Source organism: Euwallacea similis, chromosome 13 (assembly GCF_039881205.1).
Source record: "Euwallacea similis isolate ESF13 chromosome 13, ESF131.1, whole genome shotgun sequence".
Lineage (NCBI taxonomy): Eukaryota > Metazoa > Arthropoda > Insecta > Coleoptera > Curculionidae > Euwallacea > Euwallacea similis.
In genome coordinates, this window is record NC_089621.1 from 3,270,849 (window position 1) to 3,286,282 (window position 15,434).

Below are 15,434 nucleotides of genomic sequence, written 5' to 3' on the forward strand. Positions count from 1 at the left end.
CGCTTTTTCAGGAAGAGGTGGGGGCAGGATATCCTCGGATTTTCAGGTCTGAAAGACGTACTGAAACGCATCGATGAAGATCTACCTTGTGTCGTTTACTTTGTTTCGGGCCAAATGGGCGATACTTGAAATCTGGACCAATTTTCATATAGACGAAAAATCAACATCATAACGTCAGCCTCAATAATTCATTCGCCAAATCCAATTGTAGCTAATAATAAACAAGAATTTGAATTTCTCAATTGACTTTAATTGCCCATAAGTCCGAGCCGGCTAATTAGATATTCACAATGCACTTTGCGGATGATACCATCCGATTGGGAATATTAATTTTGCTTCCGGAAACATTATTATACAGTATAATGTTTGTTGTTGTTTGCCATTTGTTTTTGTCTAGCTTTCGGCGCCAGAAAATAAGAGGCCACTGTAAGTGAATACGAATGGTACTATATGCGAATAGGAACGTGCGGAGAAGAGAAAATAGAGAAGATCTTTCGGCTGAACCGGTACCACGTGGGCGACCCGTTCAATATATATGTAGTTCTATGTGCTCTTTCCCTGTTTTTTGGGAGCATCTTGGTGAAGATTTTCAAGTAAGCAAATAGCAAGTTTCAAGTATATAAATTCTTATTCCTAGAGAAGCGTAAGGCTCAATGGTGTGCGAGGTTCTCTCATATATTTGATTTTCAAGCTACTCGATCTTAAGTCAAGTTATGCTTATGACTTTAAGATTTAGATTTGACGTTAAGATTTAGGTGTTAAAGTTAAATTAACTAATTCCACAGGCATTCTAATATTAAATCCTATTGGGGAATACGCCTTTTTCCATGGTTGGAAGGTAGTAATAATTACTGAGATTTGTCCCCGGGTAAACTTAGGTCTACCGATTTTTCTATTTTTCTCCCACATTTTACCTATAGCAAATATACCTAAGTGAAAAAACCTCTTTACATGCACATTTTTTTTCGAAATTTTGACATTACAACTTGATTTTAAACCGGGTACTCTCGGGTTCATTCTAATTACAGGGAATATTCAAGGGAGCAATTCAAGGTCCCAGAATTTGAAGATCCATAATTTTTCATCCCATTATTCCCGGAAATAATTTTGAAAAAACTCGAAATTTCTACTTCCAATGGAATAGAGTGGCGTGTTACGTTCCTTAGAGCTCTCTCGACTTATTAAAATATTAAGTTCGAACCACTGATCTCCCTTATTTTGTTGGAAATTCTACATGCTCTCTCGACCTCGAATTCTCTAGAGCCACTTCCAAATAAATAACTTTGTTGAAAATTTGTGTACATAAAACGCAGTGGCGTATCATGTTTCTCAGTGTTACTTGAAATTTTCAAAATATAGAATTAGAAAAATTAATTTTTCCCTTGAATTTTTGGCCTTTTTTGTCTCCTCGCAGAAGGATATTAAATTCCTCAAATGTACTTTCAAATTCAAAATTTTATGAATAATTTTTGTCAGTGAAACATACTGGCGTATCTCGTTCCTCCATTCCTCATCGGAAAAGTCACTTTTTTGACAATTTCTAAGCAGAATTTTTTTTTCAGGGCCGGGTCTAACAAGACGAGGCATTCTCAAATTAGAGATAGTTCCTGAACATCAACAAATCAGGTAAATTTAACTTTAAGTCCTTTCGGACTTCTAAAAGTTACACACTCAGACTCCACGATCCTCTAACAATAACTATCGTTCCTTCACCATTTTCTCCAGAATTTCATAATTCATCATCCATCTTGTTTCACAGCATAACGCAATGATTGCCAGCAAAGATTACAATTTCCCTAGAACAATAATTCCCAGAACATTACTCCTTTTAAAACGAGAATCCCGCTCATTCATCGATTACCCCTTGAAACATTTGCGCACTAGCTTCCAAATAGACGATACACAAGCGCAAAAAACAATTCTTTCAAATCAATTTAATGGGATTTCCCAACTGTGTTCAAGCTAAAGGAACAACACTTTCACCTTAGTGTAACAGTGGTCTGATTCAGTTGGTAGACGAAATCCGACTTAATACATTGCGTTGGTAAAACGCCCAAACTCGTCCATTCTCCGTCCTTGTCGGGCTCCGCCGATCCCGATTTTCTGGATCCAGCCCCGGATCAAATCTCCACGAGTTTTGTGTGGAACAGGTGGTGAAGTTCGCGGATCCAGGGGTGGTGAATAAACGCGAAGTTATCCGAAAAGCCATAACAATGACGAGCGTTGCCGAGATATTAAATTATAAGAAGACGGACAAGGAGGATTACTATGCTATTTTGGGGTGCGATGAGAGTTCTTCGGTAAGAACATTCGATATTACAAACCAAATCTAGTCATACAGAGAAGACTGTACGATCATAATTATCATCAGCCTTGAATTTAAACGTTTTTGTATGATGCAATTCACTTATCAGGTTTTAAAAGTATAACCAAACAACTACTAAACACAGGGATTTCCATGTGTTGGTATCTTATAGTCAGGCAAGATGTGAATTGTTTCATGAGATGGTATAATAGACAGGGCCAATCTTAATGAAACTCACCCTATGCTTGTTCAATTTTAATTATCTCGGTTTTTGAAGAGAAAATCGATACCCTTGAATCTGGTACAAGTTGATTTTCATATGCATAGATGCATATCTTCGATGCGAAAGCTGGTTTTAATGATGCCCTTAAAGCTCATTGAATCAGCGGAAATTTCAAGCAGGGGTGGTTTATATCTCGCCCATGTTGTTACAGAATTTATTATGAACACTGGAAAATTATTAATTAAATGGTAACGACACCCCTGCAACCAAGCAGCTACAGTTTAGTTCCACTAGGATATAGTTTATAATTCAATTTAGAATATGAATTTTCCCAAAGCAAATATTTACGTACTCTTCGCTTTAATCTATCTCAAGGAATCGAGGCATAAATCTTTCCCTAACGCGCTCTATCCAAGTCTTCGTCCGTTATAAATCTCGATTTGCTTTGTTAATGTTTACCCAAACTAAGGTAAATTTGCCAGCTATGTTTAACAGATTCCCCGCCTCTATGTTGTCGGGGTATAAACAAGATTATAAATGCATTTATTGGAAATTTTGCAAAGTTAAGTATTGATGGAAGACAAGCAGCTCTTCTTCAGGGTACTTTTCAAAGTAAAAAACAAAGTTTTCTTAGCATAAAACCTCTGTGTCTGCACACTGACTTAAATCAAGAATGAACAAGGTTAAATCACACACATCGACATGTCAAGAGGAAATCAATAGATGGATATTTTTCAATGTATTTACAATTTGCATACATATATGAGATAATTATTATTATACCTATTAAACTCTCCAAACTGGTGCTATTGGTTGAGAATAGAAAATCATGTTTCAAGCGACTATCAGGTTTCTCATTGTGTTGCTTTTTTTGAATTAAATCGAAGTATTTCAAACACCTTAAATTTTGGGTATTTTCAGTAAAATTTGTAGCACTTGGCAACACGGTTGAGGGCCATTGAGACACTTAAAAGTTTTTTATCTTTGTTACACTCATGAGCTTTGTCAAAAAAAAGCTATACTGCTTTGACAAAAAAGCAGCGCATTATTGCCATTTAAGTGAAGGGGTAACAGACTGGATGTCTCTTCCGGTGTAAGGCCATAACAGAGTTTCCTGTCTTGCACTCAATGAAAAATGTTGCTCTTAAAATTTTAGCACTTAACGACGTGTTCTCGTGTCCAGCATAGTAACATGTACGGGGTGTTGCAAAATGTTGTTTAGACAAGTCTGGGACAAATCCTGCATCTAAAAATTCGAAATAGCTTACCTGTATATGTTTTTTTCAAATTTTAGCTCGCTGTATTTCAATAACGGCAATAAACTATTCCCAGACCTGCGTTTATTGGAATTTTTTTCCAACTTTTAGATTTAGAATGTGACCTTAGAATTCTCTGAGACGCCTTGCATAATATTATACTTCTAAACCAGTGAGAGTCCACATTTTAGGATATATCGAAGCAAAATAGCACCCAAGGATAAACCATTAAAAATAGTGCATTTTTAATCTTTGAAAAACCATTTTCTTTTGAAGAAAAATCTCTAAAAAGTAAGAAATTCCTTCGAACTAAAACGTGAGTGGTATAGCAACTTTAAAGCTATTCAGGATTTAAATAACTTACGGAGCTTATGCGTTGGAAGCAATATGTGCTGAAAGCGCTATTATTGCAAAGCACGCTGAAATTGCACTCTGCCATTTCCAGGTCGAGCAAATAAACCAGGAGTATAAAGTGAGGGCGCTCCAGTTTCATCCAGACAAAAATGCCGGCGACAAAGAGATGGAGGAGAAATTTCAACTGCTGAATGTAAGCGAAAAAGGCTTTGTTCTATTTAATAATGTATCTCTCAATTTCCGAGGAAAGTCGATTCTCCTTAGATGCCACTAACAAGACTCTTATTTGATCAGTTCTTGGGGCTAACACAATCAAATTTTCGATTTCAGGAAGCCAAGGAAACGCTCACAACTCCGGAGAAAAAGTTGCTCTATGACAAATGGAAAAATAGCGGGATTTCCATTGGGTACAAGCAGTGGCTCGGCATGAAAGATCATGTGCAACAAGTAAGTTTAGAAAAAATGGGAATTTATGGACGGTTCTCACAAAATCGATCAGCATACAACGCCTCAGTGCCTCGACAGAGCTCTAACGAGCTCTAAAAGCCCTCCCAATGAAAACAGCTCTTTTCGCCTCAGCGAACATCACAAATATGGTGTGAAATTAAACTTGAAAGAAAAATTGTAATTCTTTTTAGTCTATGCACTGGTCGACTCCAAAAACTAAAGACCGCATGCTCTCATCGGGGGGAAACTCTGGGCCTTCCAGTTTGGGTTCTGCTACAACAGCCGCCCAGAGAAGGGCCTCCGAAGGGGGGGCCAATCTACATTGGAGTGCTAAAACTGGCAACGCGTGGGGAGCAGGCTCGGACGCCCACAGCGAAGTTGTCAGTAAATTTAGGAATTACGAGATCTAAGAGGCATTTTTGAGATCGTCCCCAAATATCCCAAAAGTTTATGTGTGTTTTGAAACTTTGCTCGCTCCCCTATTAGAGCCTTTTATTGGTGTTTACAGGGTCTGTTATTTTTTTACAAGAAAAATTATGATGTTTGCAGAGGATTGTGCTACTCGAGGGTTTGATGGGACCAGACGAGATAATAATTATTAGTGTGAAGGCAATCAGTTATTGCTTAAGCCATACTCGATAAACGTAACAAAATAACAGATGTTTACATTCAGAGACGTTATTCTTTATATATTTATGTATAAATGTTCCCCTACCTCACGTGATGACTTTCCAAATTGGCTTATTTGTATGTTGGATGTTGATGTGTATCCCATGCATTTGTATTTAAAAATTAAATTTTTATGAAACAAACATATCTCGTGACATATGAATACCTACCTTAATGTAAAATTAAATCCGTCTCAGTTATATTAAAAAAATACCGCATATGGGGGTGTTATTAGTCATATTTTCCCACCCCTCTGTATGCTATAGATCCTATAATACAGGGTAAAGTTCCTTTGGAAAAATATTTATTATGTACCTATATCTACTGAAACAGTGCACACTAAATTTAAAATAAACTCCCTATTTTTGTAGCTTTACGATTTTGTAAATATTTCCCCCAAAAATGTTTAAAACTAAATTTTAACCTATGTAAACGTATATATTTATTTATTATTAGTTATATAAGTATATATCCTTTCCAATTATTATTGTGGTGTTAAATGTGCATCAATATATGTATTGGTAAAAAGGAACCATCATTTTGCTTTGCGTAAATCACACTATAATCGTGTCTAAAAGGTTCCTGCCAATGCACCAGTTTACGGATACACCTGTATGTGCATGTAGAAAAATGAAAAAAACTGAACCTCCTTTTTCCTAATAAGTTGAAAAATTATTTTTCAGTGATCCTTGAGAATCCCGATTTAGAAGTTAAATATTTTTTTATTGCTTGTGCCGACCTTTTCCCAAAAAAATAACCTGGGTAAGTAGATGGAGTGCATCATTGATAAACCTGCAAAAATATGATAAGAACAATCGATGTAAATATGTAGAATATGTGGCATGTATAATATTCCAACTTCCATTTGATCTTATAGAGTGGTTTCAATGAATTCTAGGCTGCGTTGTGGTCTCCATCCAAAACCAAAAAGGCATCGGACGTTCATTCTGGTGGTTCTGGACCTTCCAGTTTGACTGTTGCTGGTTCTCCCGGCTCTTACCGACGTGCTTCTGAAGGTGGGGCCCATTTGCTCTTGAAGGGCCGAAAAAGCGGCAATAAGGCCGGCGAAGAAAAATCTCATCAAATTTAAGCAAAAATACCTTATTCAGTGTTATTGTGAACATATTATAGCGTTGCTCATAAATAATCAGTTGTTTGATAGTTTTTGTCAAAAAAGGTTGACGTTTGGCAACATAGTTAATTCTCATCAATGACTTCGAAAGTCGATTGTTCCCATCTTACTTAAAGACTTTAAATAGGTCAGCCATAGTGGTTTGATAAATACCGCGATACTGCCATGTAGGTGCAGTTTTAGCTCCTTTTAATCTGAAATTTTATAAGATAAATAAAAATCATTGCTTAGTAGTTATAAATAAATAATTTTATATTTAATTTTATATACAATAGCTACAAAATCCTGTAAAAATTAGAATGCCTCTTCAAACGACACTACGCTCCAAATTACTTAATTATAAAAATCACAAATCACATTCTAACAATTATTGCATTATAGTGTTATCCTGATATTATACAATACTCATATATCAGACCTTTTATGTATAATTATTTCGTTAAAACTTATTACTGGCAAATTCACAATATAATTACTTTACATTAAAATCCAGTCGATTAACCAAAAATTGATTAGTTTTAGGCAGTTAATTCGGCAAGAGGACGTTCCATGGTGCATTGCCTGTGGAATTCTTGGCCCAATTCATGAATCCATTTATTCGACACTACGGGAAAATGAGTTTAGACACTATGAATTATCGTCAATTGGGATAATATAACGTAGTTAAATCTATAGTAAGAAAACTATAATTTGTAAATTTGGCCTATTGTAAAGGTCCATAATCGACGCAGTTCCTGAAATATTATCTTGTATCGACTTGAAATTTTTGACGTTATGGTGTGGTGTATTTAAAACTTCTTGAAAGATGCCTGCGTAAGTTGGTACCTGAGACTTTATGACGAATTTTTGGATTGATAGTTCTGATTTCAGCCTTCTCCAACTTCGTCAGTAGACTTACCCCATTTTGAGCCCGCCAAAACAGGACAAGCCGCGTGCCTAGTGCGTTTATCTCCCTCCCCACTGGGGAATAAGTTATGCCAAAAGGCAGCAGTACCTTTCCTTGGCCAAAGGGCCGTTTTTGCAACCGGAAAAACTGTGGCTCCCCCTTGAGGTACGTCACTCATCTACAAAGAAAAGCATCAACCTTCTGTTAGCCTAAAAAAGCTGTACTATTTACTTACGTAAAACAGCACTGTGGCAATCCTATTGCCAGTCCCCAAATTCTTAAAGGCATTCTTTTCTTCTTTCTGCAAAGAATACTTTTGAGTACAAAAAATTGTTCTGATGAAAAAATAAACATTACCCTGGCAAAGTCGAAATGAGGGTCATAGTGCCCTCCAATACCATAGTTGACTACTTGCAATTCTTCAGCTGTAGACATGGACAGACCTGTCATGTCAGCTACACGCTGAGCTACGTCGGCTATATGCTTATGTTCTTCTTCTTTGAGCCACGCGGATTTACTTATTCTATATTGAGCAGTTTCTAAGGCACCTGTTTCGGAATTTTGGACGGTGGCCCTTCGGAACTAAAAAACTTCCAAATTGAATTTTCAACCAAAATACCCAAGGTGGCAACACAGCCCATCCTCATCGATGGCCTTCAATGCCGCCTTATATTTTGCACTTGTAGGCTCTTCAAATAGATCGGCAATTTTGTTCTGACAAACAACAATGCGGCATTGCCATTTTGGAAAAAAACCTACCCTGGGATGTGCGAGTGTCTTGATGGTTGCAATCTCATTATCAGACATTACATCATGGAAAATAAATAAGTCGGGTTCCAAATGGGCCTCCTCTACTTTAAATGGCGCTATTATCAGAAATGGGTTATTCCTTGTTAAGTAGCGACACTTCAATTTGGCCTGCATTTCGATTGGGGTGGAGACTTCCCCTCTGCATAGAGCTTCGTAAAGGTCCCTTCCGTAAGGATCATCATAGTTGGGCTATAAAAAAGTCCTTTAACTGGACAATACAACAATTTTTCCGATGTTAGTTTCCGCCACCATTTATTAGAAGATATCTCATGCCAAATAAAAAATGGTGACAATTACTTTGTGGAATTTTACCCCTATAGTCTCGATGGCTTCAGAATCATCGTCTCCCTTCTTCCTTACTTCATTTTGCACCTTTTCTTGCTCTTTCAATTGATCTTCATAATAAACCCTGTTCCCCAGAGCTCGAGAATGTGTAGGGATTAATTCCAAGAGTTTATTTGTCAAATCCAAAGCTACTGCAATATTACCTATAACAAATTCATAACTTAGCCGAGATTTTTATAGCTTCGAAAAGTCCAACCCTGTTTGTATATAGAAAAAGCCAAATACTCCAAAACATCGCCTTGGTCCACAGTTTTATTAGATTCTCTCTTCAATCTGGCTTGAGCTTCCTCCATCCAGAGTTGGGTATGGTAATAATCGGCGTTGTTGTATGACTGTCTCCCCAACTCAAAACAATCAGCTGCGCTCAGCTCTGTGCTGTATTTAACCCCATTAAGTTCCCCTACAAAAATAAGTCTTAAATTATTTTATATAAAATTAGAGGGTAGTTAATTGCCTCTGGCTAATGATGAAGTATCCAATCTGTAAGTGTCCTGAAGCCTCATTAGAGCCACTGCAGCTCCATTCAGGTCTTCATCAGTGGGGAATTTCATGTGCTCTTTAAAGTAGGAGATGTTGGCTAAAGTGTCTGCAAAAAAGGGGCTAGAGAGGCTGTAAGAACGAAATTATCATGAAGAGATTACCTGCATTTAAAGTGGTACTAACTAAAGCTTCCACGTGGGTCCAATCCGCTGTCAACCTCTTCACCAAGGTATAGGCGTTTATTGGGTTGGTTAAATACTCCTGAGGGTCACCTCTAGCTTGGTTCTGTTGTCTTTGGTATAGATTAATGTATCTGAAACCCAAAATCTTTCGAACTACCATAACAAAACTTCACTTTATTGTTACCGTTTTAGAAGCTCCAACTTTTGTTCTTCAGCCTTCACGTAATTCTCTAAAGTGTTAATGAGGACGTGCTCAGTGTCCAGCAGGTCCTCCAAGTCCACCATTGCAGTAAAAACTTCCGACCGGCATGATTTCGATAGGAACAACAGTGATATCACTAGTGAAAACGTATGGCACTTGGTCATTGTAGGGTCGTGCTGTAAATGAGTTGCCGCTGCATTAAAACGTTGCATCACAAAGGTGAGGAGATGATGATGATGATCATGAGAGAGTATGTGCAGAAACTTTTTTTTTTCTTGGTTAAAGGTTATTGCATTGTTATCCTCTGTAGTAATTCCTATTTGCTCAATAGCAAGTAAATCGTCGTGACTACATAAGAGTTGCTAAAACCTTTTAAAGATGAGATTTATACGATACACAAATATCTAGTTGGATAATACCATACCTATTGCGATGACATTTGATTTTGTATGTAACGATCTGGCGTTGTTTGGGCAATTATATCGATAATATATATTGCCTTCGAATTGGGTCAAATATAAATATTTTTTAGGCATTAGCTGACACACAATAAAAACAAACTATTGGGTAAATTCTAGGTGATTTGTTAAGGAAACTTTTGCAACGTCTGGTGTATTATTTGTGGAATTCTGCACACTAGTAATTTAACCATAAATACATACGTACAGACGCAAAAAAAGGTTTTTTCCAGAGACAGCAGTGAAAGAATGAGGGTCATTTACCTAGGCAATTACTAAATTCAGGCTCAGGTACGGGCACATCTGCAAAGATAACAAATCTCACGCAATACAACAATTAACGATGGCAGTTTGTGACGTAAATAACATTATTTGACCACAATCAGGCAAAAAAGACGAAATTTAATTACTTACTAAATTTCAATTGGTATACCATAAAGCGTCCTAAATAGCCGTGTAATTATTGCCAACACTGCACACCTGATTGATTTTATACTTTAATGAAGTAATAAGCCAAAACTCAGTTTGTTACTTATTAAACATTTATTGCACTGCGAGAGTAGCTAATACTGCATACTATAGACAGCATTTCCTATAGTGTGTAGTATTTGGATGCTGTACGTACATTATGTATGGCTGATGAGACGTAGGTAATAAATTAATCATCAGGATACTTAGTGTAATAAATCGTTTACTTCTCTAGTTCAATTTTATTGTAGTGATTTACCTAGCATTTAATGGTCAGGCTAATTCGGTTTTAATCATGCAATGTCGAAGATACGATATTATGACAAAATAATTGCTTTCCGGAAATAGCAAATTTTCTGTTTCCTTATTTACATACATAAAACGTATTATCTATGGAAATTTATGGATAATTTCACAACAACATTTGTTAAGAAATTTATGAAATGAACGTAAAATATATAATTTACTAAAAGTGTGCACAGATAATTTGCAAAAACATTTTTCATGGAATGTTTGGAATGTTGAAGAAATGACGCTGGTTTATTATAATACCTGCAGGGTGGTCGAAATTGGAAGTTAGTTTCTGGAAAACAATAAGCAGTTATTTCAACCTTGGCCAGGTTGCGCAAATTTTATCAAAACTATTTTCACTTAGTTTCTGACACTAAACCTCCATTTAGCATATTAAGCGAATTTTTGAACTGGCTTGGCACTCATTAAGGTTAAATTACCTGTAGAAATTTCTTAGCTTTTTAGCAAAATAGGGATTAGTAAGGGCACGTTCTATATGTCTTTTAAAGGGTGGAAACTGGAATTTTCCCCATAAGCCATCCCGTAGATTTTCGAATATTATGATTCTACCAATTTCAGAGGGAACAGTTTCTAAATAAATGGTTCTTTTAGCGATCTTTATCAGGTTTCGAGCAATTTCATCCTTCAGGACCTTGTACTTAAAAAATTTCCAAAGGACATTTTCGCAATGCTCAGACATTAAAACTACTTATTCATTTAGAACAAGTACATCTTTTGATTTTCTTATGAACATGAGGAATATCAGATTTACTAAGGGCATTCGATTGTTCACTGGAAGCAGAATCACTCGGTACAAAAAAAATACAATGTAATATTACATTTTTGTCCTGTAGAATAGAGATTTTCTATCACTATGTAGTGCTCGCATTAGCTCCCCCTAGGGATCCCTATGGCTGTGGCCACTTTTGCATCGACAACCAGATATACACAAAAAGTACATTTAATTATAATTAATTTATAATAATTATTGTCAGAGATTCTTCGAACCGTTGCAGTTTGTAAAATGCGTGAAACTAGAGCGTTCATGGTTTTATCGGGAGTTGGGGTTGTTTTCAAATAATTCAACAAACAATATGCTTTAATTTGAATTATATTAAAACAATTTTTGAATTTTAGTCCATGTTCATAGACAAAATAATCTGCAATTTGTAATCAACAACAAAGCAAATTCAGTCACGTACGCACCAGGATAAGACTACAGGCCGGCATAGAGCGCACTCCTGATTGAAAAGTTGGCATGGCATTTTCTGCCTTGGCCCTTACCTACTTATATATTCAAAATAAAGTTCTATGTAACCTGGATTAATGTGTCAACTTTCGACTTTCTCCCTAGAGCCTGTTAAATACGTTTAATGCATGGGATGTTTGATTTTATCCCCGTTAAAGGAAACTGGAGCTTACCACGCGACGATTAAAAACTTATTAAAATTCAAAAGGCAATGCCCTACACAATTTAACTGGCAATAATTAAGCCTGTGTGATTGCTTTACCAAACACAATGTAATCAGTGTTAACAATCCAGACTTCCTGCAGCTGTGGGTACCTTCTGAGCTGGCGCTTGTCCAGAACACACGAGGATTTCATTGTGATTTCCGAATTTTCAAAAAAATTGTTTAAACAAAAAAAGCTCCCAAGCTCGTCACACTTATCCACCCTTCCCAACTTACTTGCTATGTACAGGATACTTTCGACCACCTTCTTGGTGCTGGAGAACTACGAATCAACACTACCCCGTTGACCCATCGACTTCAAGTCAAAAACTGATTAGCTGCTGATGCATTTGCAGAAGAATGATCTAATATACACATGTTATATGTTTATTCTACCATGTGTTCTATCTACAGAATTCAGGCCACGGTTGCCATTATTCTCGATATTATCCATGCCCCAAAAAAGAATATTTCCGTTCAAAGCGGGCAGATTATAGGAGCTTTAGGGAAACTTAGTAGATGTGGCAATGGAGCAACCTTGAGCAAGCGATAAATCGGAGCGGCCCCACTAACATTGGTTGAAAAGTAAATTGCTATGGATTTGTGTCTTGTAGCGCCCTCTGTGGGCGGAGGACTGGACCTCAAGAAGAGAGGCAAGAGTTTTTTTTAGAGTAAATGGGTGACTGCTAGGTGAATGAATAGAGGGCGCGAAAATCTGTAAATTTTTTAATGAATTGAAGAGAGATTCTAGTTAACGAGAATTCTTTGATGGTGGAGCTAGCAAAAATGTAAAGTTCTAATGAAAATGCATAAGTACATATATAAATTCATGAACAGCGGACTTTGAAGTCTTGCACAGTTTAGAAACTTTGAATAATTAACAAATTTCTAAGGAAATCCGCCTTCTAAAATGAACGCACAGTGATATTTTTGCCATTCCATGTAACAGGAAAATAGGCACGTGCCCCAATGAACCTGACAAGGATTTACCTTTAAATTCGATTTATTTACACACAATCGACCGAATTTAGAGGCAATTCGCTTTGGAAATCGTTGTTGCAACCACCCTATTCGCCCTACCTAGATCCATTTGACCAGAACTAGATAAAGAGGCACTCTCAAAAAGCAGTTGAAGACACTTTGAATGAAACATTCAATAATGCCTTCTTTGAAATAACTTCTCGTTATGAGGTTTCAGCCGCATTAAACCTGTTGCTGACTAGGCATCCGGGGCAATGCATTGTACGAGTAACATCTAAATGAAATCGTTGTGTTTAAACCCTCGAGCATTTCTTATCGCAATAATAAATGATTGCGCTATTGTACTCAGATTTTAAAGGAAAAGTCCTATTTCTGCTCAGCAAAGGGCATAAATCTCCATCGCTGTCCAGGCGGGACTTCTTGGCGATAACACACAATGTAAAGCCGAAGCGTTCAGCTTTAAGTCTGCAAATGACATACCTTCATGTTAATTGAAAAGCTTCTGACATACACGGATGAACAACAATAAATATAGCCATACGTCCTTGTATTGAAGCTATAAATCAAGAGCTTTCAACGGTAGATAGGAAACATAAATTGTTGGGGCCGAAAGTGATCATTCGCAGGGTTAATTCATCACATGTCCAGAAAAAGCTGACTTCCCAATTGAAGCTGTAAAAAAGATTGCTCTGTGACATTTGGGACAAAAATTTCCACTTTTGAGCGCACTGAAAAAATTCAACGTAACGAATATCACACCGTGGCCAGGTCGAGAATACAGATCGTTTTCCGGGTTGACGAAAAAAGCAAAGGCCGTGTAAGGTTAAGGGGTCAATTCGGCCCCCACGGGCGATCGATCTGAAATTTTTACAAATTGTCCCTATCACTCAAAGGACTTACCACATAAAATTTCAACTCCCTAAGTCTCACCATTCAAGGGTAGGACGGGGTTGAGGGTGAAAACTTTAAAACGCCATATCTCGGGAACTATTCATCGTACAGCGTGGGGCAAAATGGTGCGTCCTTCAGTAACCACCTTCTTATTTTCATATACTTGGAGATTTATCGGTTGATGCCAAAGGGTCGAAATCTCAAAAAAAATAAAAAACTTAGGTGATTTTAGAGGAGTTCGCACTTTGGTACACTAACCATTTTTGCACACTGTGTAGAGCGCCTCTCGAAGTATCTACCCACGTTGAATCAGATTTGTATTAAATTCAGTATTTGGGATCTAACGATTCAAAGTATAGGTATACAGGGTTATTCACCCAACCCGTTCATTAAAAATTTACTAGGATCTAAAAGTGATACGAATTTGAAAATTTGGAGTTAAGTGAAGTTCGACATATACTATTTTTTTAAAATATTTTCAACTTGCTGTCACTTCCGGTTTAACCGGAAATAACTGTAACTTGCTTATTTCAAATGGAACCCCCAGTATATTATTTTATTTTTAGATTCTACATAATATTTTAAGTACATTTTCTGTATAATGTTCTATACTTAGTTCTTACCGTTTTTGAGATATTTGACCTTGAATTAAAAAACATGCCTCTGTAATGACCAATTTTAAAATTGCATATCTCTGTAGTCATTAAAGACATAATATCCATATTTTTCAGAATGTCAATACATAGTCTTAGGTTCACTTTTTCACTATTTACATGGCTTAATATTATACAGGGTGTCCAAAATTCAGCTCCTGACATTTACATTTTTGAAGTTGCAAAAGTCGTTTTTTTTAAATGCGACACCCTATAACTTTAAGCAGTACCAAGTTACCAGTTATTTGTTAATAATGACAGTTATTGTACGTTTTTGTTTTTCGGTGGCTGTTAGTAACAAAATTAAAGTGAAACTTTGAAACAAAATAGAAGAATACATAAACGCTGATATTCTCAATTTTGATATTATGTAGAATCTAAAAATAAAATAATATACTGGGGGTTCCATTTGAAATAAGCAAGTTACAGTTATTTCCGGTTAAACCGGAAGTGACAGCAAGTTGAAAATATTTTAAAAAAATAGTATATGTCGAACTTCACTTAACTCCAAATTTTCAAATTCGTATCACTTTTAGATCCTAGTAAATTTTTAATGAACGGGTTGGGTGAATAACCCTGTATACCTATACTTTGAATCGTTAGATCCCAAATACTGAATTTAATACAAATCTGATTCAACGTGGGTAGATACTTCGAGAGGCGCTCTACACAGTGTGCAAAAATGGTTAGTGTACCAAAGTGCGAACTCCTCTAAAATCACCTAAGTTTTTTATTTTTTTTGAGATTTCGACCCTTTGGCATCAACCGATAAATCTCCAAGTATATGAAAATAAGAAGGTGGTTACTGAAGGACGCACCATTTTGCCCCACGCTGTACGATGAATAGTTCCCGAGATATGGCGTTTTAAAGTTTTCACCCTCAACCCCGTCCTACCCTTGAATGGTGAGACTTAGGGAGTTGAAATTTTATGTGGTAAGTCCTTTGAGTG

The 15,434-nt window shown here is 36.6% G+C and overlaps 2 protein-coding genes across 5 annotated transcripts; one reads left to right on the forward strand and one right to left on the reverse strand.

The window, feature by feature from the left end:
* The first annotated feature begins 1,866 nt into the window (after window positions 1-1,866).
* On the forward strand, window positions 1,867-6,404 carry jdp (DnaJ domain-containing protein). Of its 2 annotated transcripts, XM_066396548.1 has the most exons (5): window positions 1,867-2,300; window positions 4,230-4,331; window positions 4,469-4,585; window positions 4,777-4,965; window positions 6,153-6,404. In XM_066396548.1, exons 1-5 carry the CDS (start codon window positions 2,214-2,216, stop codon window positions 6,342-6,344), a joined length of 687 nt encoding a protein of 228 aa, XP_066252645.1. In that variant the 5' UTR covers window positions 1,867-2,213; the 3' UTR covers window positions 6,345-6,404. The 2 variants fall into 2 exon arrangements, with proteins under 2 accessions (XP_066252645.1, XP_066252646.1); XM_066396549.1 differs by lacking the exon at window positions 6,153-6,404 and having other exon boundaries at window positions 1,872-2,300; window positions 4,777-5,626.
* A 209-nt stretch (window positions 6,405-6,613) lies between these two features.
* PH4alphaEFB (prolyl 4-hydroxylase subunit alpha-1) lies at window positions 6,614-12,386 on the reverse strand. Of its 3 annotated transcripts, none has more exons than XM_066396546.1 (11): window positions 12,197-12,386; window positions 9,274-9,467; window positions 9,069-9,220; window positions 8,882-9,013; window positions 8,624-8,827; window positions 8,395-8,570; window positions 8,032-8,271; window positions 7,630-7,854; window positions 7,508-7,573; window positions 7,285-7,450; window positions 6,614-6,990 (listed from the first exon to the last, which is right to left on the reverse strand). In XM_066396546.1, exons 2-11 carry the CDS (start codon window positions 9,453-9,455, stop codon window positions 6,905-6,907), a joined length of 1,629 nt encoding a protein of 542 aa, XP_066252643.1. In that variant the 5' UTR covers window positions 9,456-9,467; window positions 12,197-12,386; the 3' UTR covers window positions 6,614-6,904. The 3 variants fall into 3 exon arrangements, with proteins under 3 accessions (XP_066252643.1, XP_066252641.1, XP_066252642.1); XM_066396544.1 differs by having other exon boundaries at window positions 8,380-8,570; XM_066396545.1 differs by having other exon boundaries at window positions 8,380-8,570; window positions 12,183-12,386.
* Window positions 12,387-15,434: the final 3,048 nt, after the last annotated feature.

What these genes read in the sequence shown, in the direction of transcription:
- jdp (XM_066396548.1), top strand. Translation starts at nt 2,214, where the DNA reads ATGACGAGCGTTGCCGAGATATTAAATTATAAGAAGACGGACAAGGAG. An exon ending in AGAAATTTCAACTGCTGAAT is followed by an intron (nt 4,332 to 4,468) that starts GTAAGCGAAAAA and finishes TTTCGATTTCAG; the next exon opens with GAAGCCAAGGAAACGCTCAC. An exon ending in TGAAAGATCATGTGCAACAA is followed by an intron (nt 4,586 to 4,776) that starts GTAAGTTTAGAA and finishes AATTCTTTTTAG; the next exon opens with TCTATGCACTGGTCGACTCC.
- PH4alphaEFB (XM_066396544.1), bottom strand. Translation starts at nt 9,455, where the DNA reads ATGACCAAGTGCCATACGTTTTCACTAGTGATATCACTGTTGTTCCTA. An exon ending in TACTTCATCATTAGCCAGAG is followed by an intron (nt 8,828 to 8,881) that starts GCAATTAACTAC and finishes TTATTTTTGTAG; the next exon opens with GGGAACTTAATGGGGTTAAA. An exon ending in CTCATTTCGACTTTGCCAGG is followed by an intron (nt 7,574 to 7,629) that starts GTAATGTTTATT and finishes TATTCTTTGCAG; the next exon opens with AAAGAAGAAAAGAATGCCTT.